At 47.7% G+C, this 15,967-nt stretch overlaps 2 protein-coding genes across 3 annotated transcripts; both read right to left on the reverse strand.

The window, feature by feature from the left end:
• Window positions 1–1,929: 1,929 nt before the first annotated feature.
• On the reverse strand, window positions 1,930–2,918 carry LOC147228043 (gastrotropin-like). Its single transcript, XM_086158502.1, has 4 exons — window positions 2,706–2,918; window positions 2,449–2,609; window positions 2,286–2,375; window positions 1,930–2,204 (listed from the first exon to the last, which is right to left on the reverse strand). The coding sequence occupies exons 1-4, from the start codon at window positions 2,770–2,772 to the stop codon at window positions 2,145–2,147; spliced, it is 378 nt and encodes a 125-aa protein (XP_086014628.1). The 5' UTR covers window positions 2,773–2,918; the 3' UTR covers window positions 1,930–2,144.
• An 838-nt stretch (window positions 2,919–3,756) lies between these two features.
• LOC147228044 (alpha-1A adrenergic receptor-like) lies at window positions 3,757–15,367 on the reverse strand. 2 transcript variants are annotated; one of them, XR_015107031.1, is made up of 3 exons: window positions 13,991–15,367; window positions 5,357–5,467; window positions 4,780–4,877 (listed from the first exon to the last, which is right to left on the reverse strand). XR_015107031.1 is itself a non-coding variant. In XM_086158501.1 (2 exons), exons 1-2 carry the CDS (start codon window positions 14,922–14,924, stop codon window positions 4,324–4,326), a joined length of 1,488 nt encoding a protein of 495 aa, XP_086014627.1. In that variant the 5' UTR covers window positions 14,925–15,365; the 3' UTR covers window positions 3,757–4,323. The 2 variants fall into 2 exon arrangements, 1 of the variants encoding a protein (XP_086014627.1); XM_086158501.1 differs by lacking the exon at window positions 5,357–5,467 and having other exon boundaries at window positions 3,757–4,877; window positions 13,991–15,365.
• Window positions 15,368–15,967: the final 600 nt, after the last annotated feature.

Genomic DNA, 15,967 nt, shown 5'->3' on the forward strand with positions numbered 1-15,967 from the left:
CGGAACAGTGTCTAGTCCAAACATCATCGCTGGTCTCACCACTGTCTTGTACACCTTTCCTTTTATTCTGGCCGGTAGTCTTCTATCACATAGCACCCCTGACACTTTTCTCCACCCATTCCAACCTGCTTGGACCTGTCTCTTCACCTCTTTTCCGCACTCTCCGTTGCTCTGGGCTGTTGACCCCAAGTACCTGAAATCCTCCAACTTCTTGATCTCCACTCCCCGTAGCCTCACCGTTCCACCCGAGTTCCTCTCGTTCGCACACATATGTTCTGTCTTGCGGTGACTAACTTTCAGTCCTCTCGTTTCCAGCGCATACCTCCACCTCTCCAGATTTTCCTCCACCTGTTCTCTGCTCTCAACTGCAAACATCATGGTCCATGGAGATTCCTGTCTAACCTCATCTGTCAGCCTGTCCATCACCAGTGTGAACAAGAAGGGTCTCAGAGCTGATCCCTGATGGAGTCCCACCTCTACCTTGAACTTCTCCGTTACCCCTGCAGCACACCTCGCCACTGTCTCACCCCTAGCATACATGTCCTGCACCAGTCTAACATACTTCTCTGCCACTCCAGATTTCCTCATACAACACCAGAGCTCCTCTCTTGGCACGCTGTCCTATGCTTTTTCTGGGTCTACAAAAACACAATGCAGCTCCCTCTGGCCTTCTCTGTACTTCTCTATTAGCATTCCCAAAGCAAATACTGCAACGGCAGTAGTCTTTCTAGGCCTCATGCCTAGAAAGACTATTGCAGATGTAACGGAAAAGGATATATTTCTGATGTATTAGCAAATCGATGTGCTTGAAGATTGTTGAATGTATGTTAATAGAAATAAGTACATCGGAATTTATCGGAGCCGAAACTCTCGAAAAACATTTTTTCTTTTCACAACTGCCACGCAAACATATTTTTTTCTGCTCCAAATTAAAGTTGTGTGGAAAAGAATGAATGCCTGTACATTAAAATTGCCTTCATTTTGTCCCGTGGAGGTCATATCAGGGTTTTTTCAGGAATACCGAAAATGCCTCACTATGTTTTATATATACGTATATAATTTGTATATACACCGTCATATTTAAATATGAAAGTGATGGAGAGCAACAGGACGTGAAATAATAATAACAACAATAATATCAATTAATTAATATGAATAATATTATTGTCATAAATAATAATAATAATAATAACAATAATTATTATTGTTGTTATCGTTATTATTGTTGTTGTTATTATCATTGTTATTATTGACGTTTGCATAGTCACATAGTTCTCAAGGACCGGAAGTGTGAATGACACACCTGACACGAATGACACTATCGTCACCTCTAAAACTGAAAAAAAAAACCACATGCAGTTTGTTTTTGAATTACTCTTGTGGAATGAAGTGGTCATATTATTTGCGCTGACTTTTTCAAAAAAATGAGGTCGGCACCTTTTGCAAGCTTCGTTTGCTCAAAGTTTCGTCGATGCCACTGAAACCTCAGCCTACTGGCCGTGCAAGACGGATCTCTGATAACTTTATTAGAGATATATGCTTATTAAACCTTGTTCTGTCTTCAAGAACAACATATTCCCATTTGTCATAGCGAGTTCATGAACCTGTTTCCGTTTCGGTCGGGCAAGACATTGCATCATCCAATTCTACGTTTCAAAGAAACTTTTGCTCATTAGAAGTTCAATATTCAGATGACTCATCTTTTCTTTCCATCTGTTCAGGGAAAAACAGCCAAAACTAACTTAATAACTGCACCGATCATCTTGCTATGTTGTTCTGGCAGTAGGAGACGCAAATTAAATCAACACGGGATGGAACACTTTCTTATTTAAATGTGACACTTGTTCGTCTGTGACGCAAACCAACCGGAATGTCGGAGAAACTTCATCGGGCACGAGCGGGTTCACGCACGAGGCAGAATTGGTTTTATTGGTTTGCAAATGGTGAGGTATACTTAGACTGGAGTCAAATATCGAGTGATATACAGTGCATGACTTAGATCACTTTCAAATGAAAAATAATATTCAGGAAAAAAAAAAGGACCATTTTGTTTTCTTCTCTGGTCGAGTTGCTCCCATCATGAGGGAATGTTTTTATAACCTTCTGGAGCATTTGTCGGGCCAAACATGTTGCGTCTCGCAGGATCAGAGCCTCTTGCTGATTCTTTTGAAAGTCACAGCTTTCGCCCCCGGAGTTACGCAAATCTGAGACGAGAAATTGAGAAACACGCGGGATATTTTATCAGCATCGGCACCGGGTAACATAGACGGGCGACGGCTTCTTACCACGACCAGCTTGTCCTCAATGATCTCGGCCGTGAAACGGTAGCGGGGAAATTGTATCGCTATCTGCCCGTTGTCCAGCTTGACGTGTGCCTGGTAGTTGCAAAGACAGGATCTCACCGAGGCCAAAAGCTGCGGTGTCCTCAAACGGCGATTTCATACCCACCTTGAATTTAGAGCCGGTCATCGTCAGCAGCTCGCATTCCCGGCCAGCGGTGAAGTTGTTGGACCAGGACCAGTTCGGGACGGTTTGAGACCAGGTGAAGTCGTTTCCCTCTTGAACCACCTCCGTTATCACTTTGCGGTCCGTCCGGGCGTTCTGCAATCCTGGCAGAGCGGGTAATCCAAACACAGACACATGTCAAAGCCGTACGATCGATCCGTGTTTTCTCCGACAGGATCGATATGAAAAACGTCAGATACCGAGAACGTCGAGAAACTCCTCGTAGTTCTCTTGACTCTCCAGCTCATATTTCCCGGTGAAAGCCATAAGTGAGGACGAGAAGGTCGTCGAAGAGATGAACGGACAAATGAGGAGTGGCTTTTTGTTGAGTCCTTGCCTGTTTGTCCTGCTCACACACCTCGCCGCGTAACTTAATGCCGGTTGTGTTTTTCCAAGGACGCCGAAGTCCGAGAGAATGCTGTAACCCGACAGAACGCTGGCTTGTGCTTCAGGTGTGGCTCGGGTTCGGTTTGCCCGTTGGAACTTGTTCGGAACATAAGATGAGTTGCGATACAGCTGCTTCATTTTTTATTTTTCAAGACATTTAAACAAGCTTTATGATGAAACAGTTACACCGACGCTAAAACAAACAGCTCACTGTTGCCAAAGGCGTCATCGGATACACGGATGCAGGAAAAGCCCCTGGAGCGTAAATGCCATTTTTTTCAGGTTGCTGAAAACAGCCGTCCGTTAATCAAGGAAAGATCCCAAGAAGCGTCGTTAGGTTTAAAACACAAAAATGTAGTAAATCTAATGAACGCAGATCATTTCGTCGCCATGCATTTATTTCCGTGAGCCTGCGGGGCTCGATAAAACCCCAGGAATATCTGATCACATTTTTTTATCGTTCAGAGTTTGTGTTTAAAATACTCGGTCTGGTCAAAATGTATCCGATATGCATGAATGGATCCTTGTCGGTGGGTAAAACAAACACGAAAAGAGATAAAAAGGCCTAACGGAAGAGATAAACCCCTTAAAAAAGGTTTCCACCCGTGTTTCACACGCTTCTCGCGCGAGAGCTGCTCCGACACTTTTTTCTCTTTTTTTTTATTTCACCGTAACATTTTGAAATTGGATCCGAGAATCATTCCAGAAAAGGATTTAATTCGCCGGTGCCATTATTACTGTCGGCTTTACAACCGCACTGCACACAATGGAAGAGGTCGGACTAACCGAAGCTGTTGCGTCTTCCGTTCCATCCATCTTCGCTTTTACTCACATCGAGGAAAAATGATTTTAAGAGAGATCGAAACATTTGACCAATATATTTATTCGTATGATAATTGATCACGTTTCTCATCCCAGATTAAATTATACAAACCAACTGATATAGAACTGTGCGCACAGCAGTTAAACCGGGTTACACTTTGTTTTCACGACATACCATTTAGATATCAAGTGACTGAAAGAAACGGTGATTCTGTAGCACATATTCGATGTGAGTCAGGCTCTTTGTTGTGGTGAATCTTTACAGGACAGATGGATTTCTAGTCAGAGGGAACGAAGGAAAGGTTGTTGCGTTTTAAAGTTCTACGCAGAACTATGGAATAGTTTTTTTTTTTTTTTTTTTTTGTTTTTTTTTAAATCAAACCACATGCGATCGTGTTTATCCAGGACGAGTCGACTTGAAAACCTCTTGAAAATATCTCATCTTTGCGTCCGTCGAAACAAACATCTTATCTTGGTCAAACACCGAAACAATAGCACGGAAGGAGTGTGACACCACATAGCAGCAAATTCGTCTTCATCTTACAGCGGGCACGAATGAAAAGAACGATCCACTTGGTGATTAATGTCGTAAATACGCCGTCTGCGCAGTCACACTCCGTTATCAGGCACAACGCCGTCTTTGCTCATCCCTCTCGAGTCGCCGTTCTTCCCGAACGAGAAAGAAAAAATTCTACCGGTCGCCTCCTCGGCTAGTTTGGCTCCTCTAACTCCCCCGGGTTGGCGGTCTGTGGGGCTGCCGGGCAACAGGTTTGGCGTGGAAGGTGTCGGGGTGGCGGCGCCCCAGATGTACAATGTTTCCCCCTCGGGGCACGACGGGAGACCCTTGCTCAGGTAGCTCGGGCTCGGACTGGCCGAGGACGGTAGGGTACGCTGACTCCCGTTCAGGCAGCTGGAGTTGTGATCTGTAGAGCCTTTGCGCGAGTGTCCCGAGGAGCTGCAGTTGGAGGAGCGGTAGTTGTATGCCTTCCAGCCAGAGTGCTTCCGTTGGTGAAACTGGCATCGGAGGATGCGAATGAAGGCGAGCTTGAACTCGCGGTTGTAACACGGGTAGATGATGGGGTTCAGACAGCTGTTGAAGTATCCCAGCCAGAAAATCACTTTGAAGAGGATTTCGGGAGGGCGCAGGTTCACATTAAAAGACCCTGAGAAGAGTGGAGAAGATATTGCACTGAGTGCCCGGTGGCAAAATTTTTTTGAAAAAAAAAAAATTTTTTTTTTTTGAAAAAAACACATCGTCTAAACCAGGGGTGGGCGATTTTCTTATCTGATTTTTCTGCGCGGGCCAACCGAATCGAAATCGCAACTTCATTATTTCAATTTATGGGCGTTTTATTTCAATTTCAAATTCATTAATGATCACGTAAATGTGCCGACTGACTTTATTTTGCATGTAATCATCCATACAAAATTAAACAAAAGGAAAAAATAAGTTTCTAAATTCAAAATTGATTGAAAATACGTGTTGAAACAGTCAAAGGAAATAGTTTGGCGGAAAAACGGGCCGAATGGGGCCTGTTTTAAAAACACCCGAGTCTGGTCTAAACAGTGCGAAATAGCGCGGTCAGCTTTGGCCAAACATTAGAAACACGCTTACATGCAAAACGTGGGAATATATACCAACCATTAAAAATGTTTCGATGCACAGAAAATGTTAGCAGAGCGCACTGTGAGCATTTGCCGGTTTTGCGTTGACAGCTTTTTCACGGATCCTTTCGTGGATCCGTACTGTTGCCTGGCAATGATAAAAACACAATTCTGTCTCGCAACACTTTGCTGTTTGCGTACAGTGGAATAAAGAACAACAGATCAACGAAAATAGACAGGCGTCTCTTTGTCCACTTGTAATGAGATGGACCGCCGCCTTCTCATTGTAAACAAAACAGACTGTCTGCACGCCAGCGACGACAAACTGATAAATAACTCCGTCTGCTCATCGAAAAGAGTCGAAAATGTAAACGGCTGTACGCGTCACAGCGTGTAAAAACACGTCTCGAATCACATCAATGCTGGCGCCCGGTAAAAGGAAAGTGACACGATAACGCTTTCGGACTAATTGATCTCCCTCCGTGACGCTGCAGAGTACAGTTTCCCCATCGGGGGGCGGCATTGATGAGCAAACAGGATCTCGCAGTCAGACTGATGTGCCGAGGGAAAGTGTGTGTGAGTGTGTGTGTGTGCGTGTGTGTGTAGGCATACACTAACGGGGGAATGACTCCGACCCAGACGGCTTCATTAAATACACAGACAGGAAAATAACCGTATAGTTGAGAGAGCATCTTATACATTGTGGTTAAGTGAGCTGTGGGAGGCTGTGCTGGCATCGCATTTGATAGGATCGTGTCGAACCGGCATTGCGCGTTGAGTCGTATCTATGTGTGCGTTTGAGCCGGAGGAGCGACAACCGGTGAATATTCTATAGCTGATTCGACTCGATTCTCAAAGGCGTTCGGTTTCATTAATCCGGCGCCGTCGTATTGTTTCTCCGGTACAGTTTTGAGAAAATGTCACATATGCTAACGAGCGGAGACGGGGACGCCAGAAGAATACAAACAGACTTAATTATCATTGTCTGGGAGAGCAATGAGGAAGGGACACTGTACATAGTGTGTGTGTGTGTGTGTGTGTGCTGTAAAAATGTGGCCGCTTGTACCTGCACGGAACCACATTTTCCAATCGATAGCCTGTTCCTGCAGAAAGCGCACTATAATATCAGACTATGAGGTGTGAAATTAGCACGAGAACGATATGAGCCAGGCGCCTCTTCACGACGATCAGAACATCAGCTTTAACAATTCCTTCATGTGACACGCGGCACCAACCAAAGGGCCGAAGGGAGACATATCCATTTGACGGGTTGAAAATATTCCGAAAAATCTAAGATCGCTTGCGCGAGATCACACACACACACAAACACACACACACACACACTCTTGAGACTCAGCCAGGTGCTGTCTGCACAGCCTGCTGTGTGCAAGGGGCTTAAAATGGGGGTGCAAACCCCCATATATTACTCCATGGATCGTTTGCAGAGCTGCACTGCAGAGTGCATATTAGAGTTCACTCAGAATATTCTTCATTGACAAATTAAAAACATTAAACGCGATTCTCTGCATCCTGTTTTCAGAGCCCGACCGTGATACGGCACGAGGCCTCCTTGTTTGCCGTGACGGTCACTTTGTTTTGAGCCGTGAAAAGCGTTTGATTGACTCCTTTTCCTTCCTGCCACAGTTTCTTTATGACGCACGAGCTTGTTGAAAAAGCTGCAGCTCGACGCAGCTACGACGCCACGCTAGTGTTTTCCATACGGTGGCTAAAGCGTCCGATACTTTTGCCGGTGTTTCTTTGTGGTGCGTTAAACGTTTCTGTTCTATTGCCGTCGTTCCGCTCTTTGCACGAGCTTCGTCCGCCCGCAAGCGCTGCTCGGGAGGTACGACCGAGAAACACTCCAAACGGAAAATGCTCGAAACCTCCGAAATAGTAACAAAACACGATCTCCCGAGTGGAGGTAATAACGCTAATGTGGACTTTGTTTTTGACCTCTCATGGAAGGTGAGTTCCTCCGGTATCAGACACGCAACCGTGCGCAAACATCGGCCGCTTGGAAATGAAAAACAGACGGTCCCCTTGCTCCTTTAGATCATTCTGTGGTTGTCAGCTGTGAGGCGAGAGCTGCGCCAGGTCGCTGCAGAGGCATCTTCATCTTCCACTGAGCGCTAATGGAAAAATGACACGGAGCTCCACACGGGTTGATATGTGTTCAGTTTTGGCTGAACTTTTACATGGCAAACTACTGTTTTCCAAACGAGACAAATGTAGAAAATAAACAACGATTAGGAAGATACTCTGGAGTGGAAAGCTAAGAAGGGCTGAAATAGGAGGATCAGTATAAACATGACATTTTCCACCAATTTTAAGACCGTCTCTTTTTTTTTTTTTTTTTCCAACCATCACTCAAAGTCGGATTTCATTTGCTGGACTACAGAACTGAGAAAAACAGTAACTTCTGACCGAGGCGGACAGAGAGTTTGAGGGAAGAGAATCGAATAATTTACGTCTTAGTGATCAGTTTGGGGAAATTACAAACAGAAATTGTACTTTGAGAGGTTTCGTCAAGTCTTAAAATATATATGTGTTCTATCTCCGAGCGAGCTCCATGTGTAACACACAGAACCGTAAAGACATCGGGTAAGAAAAAATAATTCTCCTGTTCGCTGATATTCGGGGTTTAAACATTTTTTTTTCCGGCGAGTTGGAAATTTCGTCCCCCCGGGCCAGTTGCACTGTGGGAGCGGGAAAGTAAAAGCAATGAACATCTAACAGATGCACCTACAGTCCCGGCTTCACGCGCTGTATCGAATGAATCTTTTGGGGTGCACGTGGCCGTTTCAGACACGGGGACTGAACATTTGGAGAAGCCTGCAGAGACACAGACGTGTCACAACAAATCCTATTCATTCTCTCTGCGCAAGAGGATGAAAGTCTGAGAAAAACAAAGAGAAATCTGGGTGTCAACAGGCTTTCCTGTTTGCGCGTTTAAGATTTGTTTGTCGGTTTTTGCAACGAGCCCTCGCGCTCTCGCAGCCCTCGACCTTTTTTCCGGCACGGACAGATTTCACGGGAGACAGTATTTTCCCTGACTGGCCTTTAGGGCGTGGCAGATAAACACAACGAATGGTACGGCCGGTATGAAAACAAATATCAGCCGCGCGCAAAATCCGACACGCCGTAACACAGCGATAGCCCTGGACCATATTCATCATTGTTATTACCGCTCATTTTCTTTAGCTCGCGAGCTTAAAGTTTTAACAAGCGTCTCGACAAGCGTGCCGAGAAGCGCAGACGGATTCGGTCGGGGGAGGATCTGCTACTTTTTCAGATAGGAGCTTATCTACATATATTCGGGCTGTTAAAAAGGCGTCTTAAGTGGAAACGGCGGGGAAAAATAACAGCCACGCGACCCGACGGTCGGCTTCAGAGAAAGATCGTGTAAGAATATTCGGCGAAACCCAGCCGTTTATTTGTTTTTCGGCTATTTCGAACGGTCGTTATCAGCGGTTGTCCGGCGAAGCATCGTTTGAACTCCGTTCTCCTGCTCCGAAGGCTGCCGCTTGTGTGATTCATCTCCCGCCCCGACCTGTCTCTTAAAATGAACCATTGTCATCCAGCGTTGACGTCATTCGCTTTCCTACCGTGCTGCGGTTGTGGTTATGCCAGCTTAAATATTTTTGTTGATTGGAGGCACACGCATCTTTGCTCTATCTGGTCGGTTTCCATTTTTATCCCCCGGAGGACGGTTTATGTTAAAGAGGCCGTTGCATAAACAGAGGTGGATGCGAGCGCTTGGCAGCCACACAATGGCGTGTAGATAATCACGGGGAGGTTTATTGTCGTTTGTCTGGTAAGACAAAAGTTTGTACCTCCTTCCTGACGACCGAAACACACATCTCACGCTGTAACACAGGAACATCTTAACAAAACAAAGCATCCTGTTATTCACACTAATTGGAAGAGGTGATGCCTACTCCAGACACACACACACACACACACACACACACAATCTGTTTGCCAAAACCTCGCAGGCGTCGTTCTGCAACGCACTTCTGAATATTATTATGTGTTCATCTAAAAGGACAGCGTTGTTATTGCCTGTGCAGATTGCTTTCGATGAAGCCATAGCATGATGCTATTTTGGGAAAATTGGCTTGACATCTCAGAGACCCTTCCTTTCACCTGCGCTGCCCTGTGGCTCCTGCACCTTGGCTTCGCCGCCTCCGTTTCTCTTCCTCTTGGTGATACTTAGCACCGTCATTCATTGTCCCCTTCGAAAACCATTTCAATTGCACCCCGGGGCCGCCCGCCTCGACTGGGACACGCACTCAAGACACACGCGCGACAAAAAAGGACACGTCGAGGCGAGATGCGCACAGATTCCCGAATCCTCGTCGACTTTGGCGCTTGTGACAAGCGTTAAAATGGCGTGCGGTCAAATAACACGCGGAGGTAACTAGCAGAGACAACTAAGCGACCTAAATATGGACTTGTCCAGGGTCGGGCAAACCTTTCGGCTCAGGGGCCGCATTGACTTTTAAAATTTGACAGACGGGCCGGGTCAGCGCAAGATATGATACGTGTTAAAAAGATGCATTCGATAACAGTACACGTCAGACTCTCTTGACATTTGTCCGAGCATCGTCCGACATTCGCTTTGTAAATAAAACCAGCTTGGTTTTGAAGGCCCTGACGTTGGTTTACATGTCATACGCGAAGCGGATTTTCCCCTGTAGCTTCACGTCCGGCTCGTTCATGTGCGTCGGTACGTCCGCGGTAAAGGCTAAATCACAAAGCTAACCTGAGTCGTTCGGCTCAGGAAAATACTCCGGTGTTCTCAAGTGGCTCCAAAAACGAAATCGTCTCCTGTTTGAGCTCCAACATTCACCGGTCCAATCATTCAATCGTTCGAATAAATAGGAATTCTGTACCGATCTTTGGGGGGCCGGATTAAACGGGCCAACGGGCCGGATGTGGCCCGCCGGCCGTAGTTTGCCCACCCCCGGACTAGTCCCTCCTGCATTGCGTGTGGGCACTTCCACACCGGCCTTTTAATCCCCGATGAATCAATCTGGCATCGTTTCCAGCCTCGCTGCAGCTTGTTTGGAATATTGTAGATCGGATTCGGCCAAATGGGAAAGGCTCTTTTTGGTTTTTTTGATACGGCCAAGCGTGTGGACGACGACTTAACCGCCTGCTTTGTCCTGCCCGAGACTATTCAAGACTGTGTCCAGCTCCTGGATGCCATCCTCACGGGGTCAAGATGGAAACAAATGTTCCATGACGTGACTCCTTCAAATAGTCAGTTCCCGTAAATATAATCAAGAAGTCGGTTTTATTCTTCGCTCGTGATCAGTTCCACATCTACTCGCTGTTTGGAGCGAGAGGCGGGGAACGCCGAGGCCTAACGGGACGGCGCGGTGTCATACGATTTGTCATTCACTTGTCGCTTTGTCATTCACGCCGCAAGACGATGCCATGTCTTCAGGAGAAACGCCAAAGTCCGCAAACTGTTCTGAAAGGCCGCGGTCGGCGACTGGAATTGAACGAGCGACGGGAAGTGGGAGCGCTCCAGGCGCTGCACCGCCATGGGATGGCGTGTTGTATCCCATCTTAATGTTGTGAATGAAAACCAATCGGGTTGAGATGTCCCATATCCAAGTTCCAAATTGTAAATATCGTCAACTTTTGCAAGACAAGATTTGGATATGAAATGACGCAATCATTCCCAGTTTGTCACCCCTGCCTTGGTGATCAGACATTTCCGGTATCCTCTCGAGCAACTTTGTATCTTTTATGTGGTTAAAGGAAAGGTACTTTGATGCTTTGAAGTAAAGCCGTTCGGCCATCTATCTGTGAAGTCAGAAAATGCGCGAGTTCAAATCGCAGATTTGCTGCCGCCTCACTCCCACCCGGTGCACGGCTGACCGACAAGCAGATACAACACGCTCGCGTGGTTTGGAGTGATATACTTTGGCTCGCTTGAATTTTTCCCGTGCGAAAAGAAAAGAATCCAGGGAAGAGAAATTTACGAGCTCATAAAGTTCTTCGTATCGAAACCAACAAACTACCGATTGACCTTTTCCATGTGATTTCCACCAATCTTCATTCTAAATCTAATGAAATTACTTTTGCTGTTTATCAAAGATATATACATGTGGGTATTCCATTTAGCTTATTTTAGAAATGGCAAAGAACAACAATGTTGCCGCTTGAGAAACTTTTTACAACCGTTTTGATGAAATGGCGGATAAACTACATTTTTTTGCCCTTTTTTTCAGTTGTTTTTTTAGAAACGGTCGTGTCGGTCACATCCTTAACCTGTATTCCAATGATATCGTAAGAGGCTCGAAGAAATTGGACGGAAGAAGCAGGTGATCATTATTAGCATGACTTTCACAGGGAAACGTTTTAGTCAGCATAAACCTGTTATTGAGACGCTTTGGAAGCCAAAGGTTTTGTAAAAAACCTTTAGCTTTAAGTCGTTACCTGTTAGTGTCGATGTATTTAATATTTCAAGGCTTAATTTTGTATTCAAATCACATATTGAATTTTCTTTTAAATTAGCGGGTTTCACTTGATGTTGTGCCGCTGAATTTCGTTCGGGATCGATAAAACGCATCCCATTCTGTCCTAAATAACAAACGCTGTATAGCTTTCCGAACTCGGCGCACCCGAATGCGCTCTCTCCGCTGCTTTGAATCATTTTTGCACGTGTAGGATTTAGTTATATCATTTTGATGACGCGAGAATGGGTTTTGTCATCATATCACTCTTATTGACAATCAACAGGCTCACTGAAATACACAAAACGACCGTGCGTGGGTTTCACTCTACACAAATAGGCCGACCAACATAACATCGACTTAAAAAAAAGATGATTTCACGCTTATTACCCGAAGCACCGCTTTCGCGTTGTTGTTTTTTCGCGTCAAGTTAAAGGCATAAAGGCGAGGAGCTCAATACGTGCTGAGAAAGCCGTGGCTGAAACGTTTCGGGGGGCAACGCGCTTTGCCTTCGGCATGCAAAAATTAACTTATTTGGATAAACGTGGCTTCGGCCGCGACGGGAATAAACCACACGGCGAGGTTAAGACTTCAGAGGTCAGAGCTAAATATCATCTATTCTTCAGAGATCTCTCTGGACGGTGAAGAGAAATGCAGCTGCCGCTTTGCTTAAAACCCCCATGAACGCTCACGAGTACTTCAGCGTGTGCGTGCGCGAACAAGCTGACATCCTCAATCCTTTTGCATATATCGCATATCAGTCACTGAATTTTGAGGAAGGAGCAGGATAATAACAAGTGTGAGACAGGAAATCCCACTCTGCGGGCGGAGGGTTATGAACGCTCGAGGAGCAACGCGAGGAAAACCCCGCCACCTCGCCGACCGAAAGTGCGGACGCGAATCTCCAAAGGGAGAACCGCAACAAACGCGGCCCGAGGAACGACAATATGGTTTAGCGATACTCTGAAATGCCAACTCTGAGCCACCGCATGGCTATATTATTCAAATTTGTCGACGAAGACTTGTTTTGTTCGCGCGGCGGTTAAACCGGGTCGCGGAGGAGTCTTTTGGTGGTCCGTCCGAATGTATTTGTACGCTCCGTCAGACATTCCGCTCTGAACCGTAGCCTCTGGGGTTTCTTGGCGGTTTGTTTATTAGTGTTACATAAACATGCCCCTCCTGAACTTCCAGCGCTCCTGACCCATCTCTCTCCAACCTCTCGCATCAAAAAAAGGAACAATTTCGGCGAACGGCAAGAGGCGCGTCTGCAGGAATACCTCCAGGCAAAATAATCCCCGCCGTGTAATTCTGCATAACAACCTTGCCTCAGTCCATATGAGGACGTGATGAGTGGCCGCTTGAAGCCGGAGGCCCAAACATGTTCTCCAGTGACGGCGGCGAACGTGAATAAACACCCTGGATATACGACCGCCGCCGCTCGGGATCATCGCCCTCGGGGAATCTGGAAACTGATCATCCGAAATTGAGATTTTTTTTGTCTGAACTCAAACGCTATTTTTGTAAAACTCCTCGCCCGCAGGAGTGGGACGCAGCCCGAGCGTTTTCCCACCAAAGGCTTACTTTGTTTGCGAGGGTGGCAGAAGGCTCTGGTTCGCTCGCTTTGCACGGTGGCATCAGGGAGCCCCCAACGGGCCTCCGGATTAATTCGAGCAGACTGCTCCCGCTTTGCATTCGTGGCGTCGGCAGATTAACGAAAGCTCGGGGACGAACGCAAAGACAACAGAAACGACGTTCGGATGAGCTCGGGAACGAGACTCCAAAGACCCCGTCATGAGGAGCGGACGTCGCCGGCGTTTTTGGCGAGGAGGAGAACCGACGGCACGGGGATTGCTCGTCCTAAAACCGGAGCTCAATCACAAAATTAGCCCCGGAAGCCGATAAATACGGACTCTCCCGGCCGTCTGCGCCTCTCTCGCCCCGTGTCCCCGCGGTCTAATCTGCCCGGTATTGCATATCGAAGCACGCTCACAAGTTCGGCGTCACTTCAGCGGAGTTAACGCCACCCGAGAAAGCGTTTGTGTGCAGGGCGATAAATGTGATTTACAAGACCCGCACCCGCTTTTAACACGCTAACATGTTTTGCGTCCGTGCCATGAGGTCACTGAAAACTGTGCGACTTTAAACAGGAGGGAGCGAAACATGTCTGAATGTCACGGAAATCGCCGATCTGTCGGACCTACCTATGGGCAAGGCCAGAAAGAAGGGCAGCCAACAAAGCGTAAACATGCCCACCACTACTCCCAAAGTTTTGGCCGCTTTCTTCTCCCGGGAGAATTTCAGAAGTTTCACCGTGAGGGAACTCCTGGCTTGGTGTGCGCGGCCCTTCCCCGCGCCGGACGCGGCGGACTCTTCGTGCGCCTGCGATCCCTTGTGGATCCTCAGCGTCAGCTCGCCGGAGTTCATCCGTTCGCGCATCACGCCGGCCTCCAGGTTCTTTGTGGTCCTCTTGGCGACGATGTACACCCGGCAGTACATGGCCAAGATCACGACGAGAGGTATGTAGAAGGAGCCGAGGGAGGAGAAGAGCGCGTAAAACGGCTCCTCGGTGATGGCGCACTCCGTGTCGTCCGGCGACGGCGGCTGCTTCCAGCCGAACAGCGGTCCGATGGAGATGACCACCGACAGCACCCACACCCCGAGCATGGCCAGCAGCGCCCGCTTCTCGGTCACGATGCCCGGGTACTGCAGCGGGTGGCTCACCCCGACGTAGCGGTCGATGGAGATTACGCACAGGCTCATGATGGACGCGGTGCAGCACAGCACGTCCACCGCCGCCCAGATGTCGCAGAAGATCCTGCCGAAGACCCAGGAGTTCAGGATCTCCTGCGTGGCGGACACCGGCAGCACCGTGGTGCCCAGCAGCAGGTCGGCGATCGCCAGGTTGATGATGAAGTAGTTGGTCGGAGTCCGCAGGTGCCTGTTGCACACCACCGACAGGATGACGAGGATGTTGCCGGCGATGGCGAACACGATGAAGGCGCCCAGCACCAGGGCGAGCGGGATGGCCCGGCTGAGGGCCACCTCGCCGGCGTCCGTCTGGTTCCCCGCGGAGCCCGCCCGGGATGACGAGCCATTTTTCCACAAGTTCGTGACATTGTCAGTGCTTAAATTCATTTTGGCTCATGGGGTCCTCCATAGCAGGCTTCAGATCTCCAGCAAACTGCGCCTCTGCCCAAATAAACATCAGTAAAGTGCACAATCTCTGCAGCTGCGTGCTTTAAATGCGTCTTTGCGCGCAGCCTGTGTCGGTGTGTGTGTGTGCGTGCGCCCGCGCATGCCTGCCTGCGTGTGTGTGTCCGTCTCCCCCTTGCGATCCCCGTTCCCGCCGCTCTCCCGAGGAGCTCAGCGGAGAGTGAGGAGAAAGTGTGCGGAGTTGCAGCCTCCTCCCGCCGCCCCTCCGCCGGGCGCACGGCGGAGCCGCCCGGCGGGTCGCCGCTGACGCATCGCCGCATAACACGGCATTTGCATATTCCCAGTCCTCCTTCGAAGATTCTTTTCTTTCTTCTTCTTCTTCTTCTTCTTCTTCTTCTTCTATTTCCTCAACGTGGGTGTGTGATTGACTGAGGAGTTCCGTGACAAAGGAGGCGTTCACTCCATATTTGCCGTAACCTTCCTTTACCGGCGTTGCTCGGTAATAAACGTCAAACACACACAAGTCATCCAGTAAGTCGTGTGCGCGATCCCAAGCCATATGTCAGGATGCTCAAGCACTCATCACCCGAAGATCTAATGCAGATTTAAAAATCTCGTTTAATCCCCGGATTCTCCCCCTCTTTGTTCACATGCAGCAGCTTTTCCGTGGCATGTCAGTTCAGAATAGTTGAGTGAGATACCTTCCCAAACCCACGATTCCGCTTGTTTGAGGGCATTTTGATAAACCGAAGGAGTGGAAACATGCTGGGAACTTTTTTTTTTATCATATCCCTCTGAAGCAAACGAAAGGCACATTAAGGGTCTTTGTAACCCTTCTACTTTTTAGCATTTACAGCGAGTTGAGTATTTACGATGAGAGATCAGTCCATTGATCTGGGAATATAAGTCAAATCATTTTTCATTTAATGACACTGTTTGAAAGGCTGGAATTTTTCAACAATCGATCACTCCTTCATCCATGATCTGTACCCACGCCCTCACGACCCAGCCCATCCCAGCTGGCA

The sequence above is a fragment of the Fistularia commersonii genome, chromosome 13 (genome assembly GCF_037954325.1).
Source record: "Fistularia commersonii isolate RoL2024-O1a breed Wild chromosome 13, RoL_Fcom_v1.0, whole genome shotgun sequence".
NCBI lineage: Eukaryota > Metazoa > Chordata > Actinopteri > Syngnathiformes > Fistulariidae > Fistularia > Fistularia commersonii.

Excerpts from the sequence above, each read along its gene's own strand:
- LOC147228043 (XM_086158502.1), bottom strand. The coding sequence starts at position 2,772 with ATGGCTTTCACCGGGAAATATGAGCTGGAGAGTCAAGAGAACTACGAG. Across the intron at positions 2,610-2,705 it reads GGAGTTTCTCGACGTTCTCG|GATTGCAGAACGCCCGGACG; the intron begins GTATCTGACGTT and ends CCGCTCTGCCAG. Across the intron at positions 2,376-2,448 it reads TGACCGGCTCTAAATTCAAG|GCACACGTCAAGCTGGACAA; the intron begins GTGGGTATGAAA and ends TGCAACTACCAG.
- LOC147228044 (XM_086158501.1), bottom strand. The coding sequence starts at position 14,924 with ATGAATTTAAGCACTGACAATGTCACGAACTTGTGGAAAAATGGCTCG. Across the intron at positions 4,878-13,990 it reads CTTTCTGGCCTTGCCCATAG|GGTCTTTTAATGTGAACCTG; the intron begins GTAGGTCCGACA and ends CACTCTTCTCAG.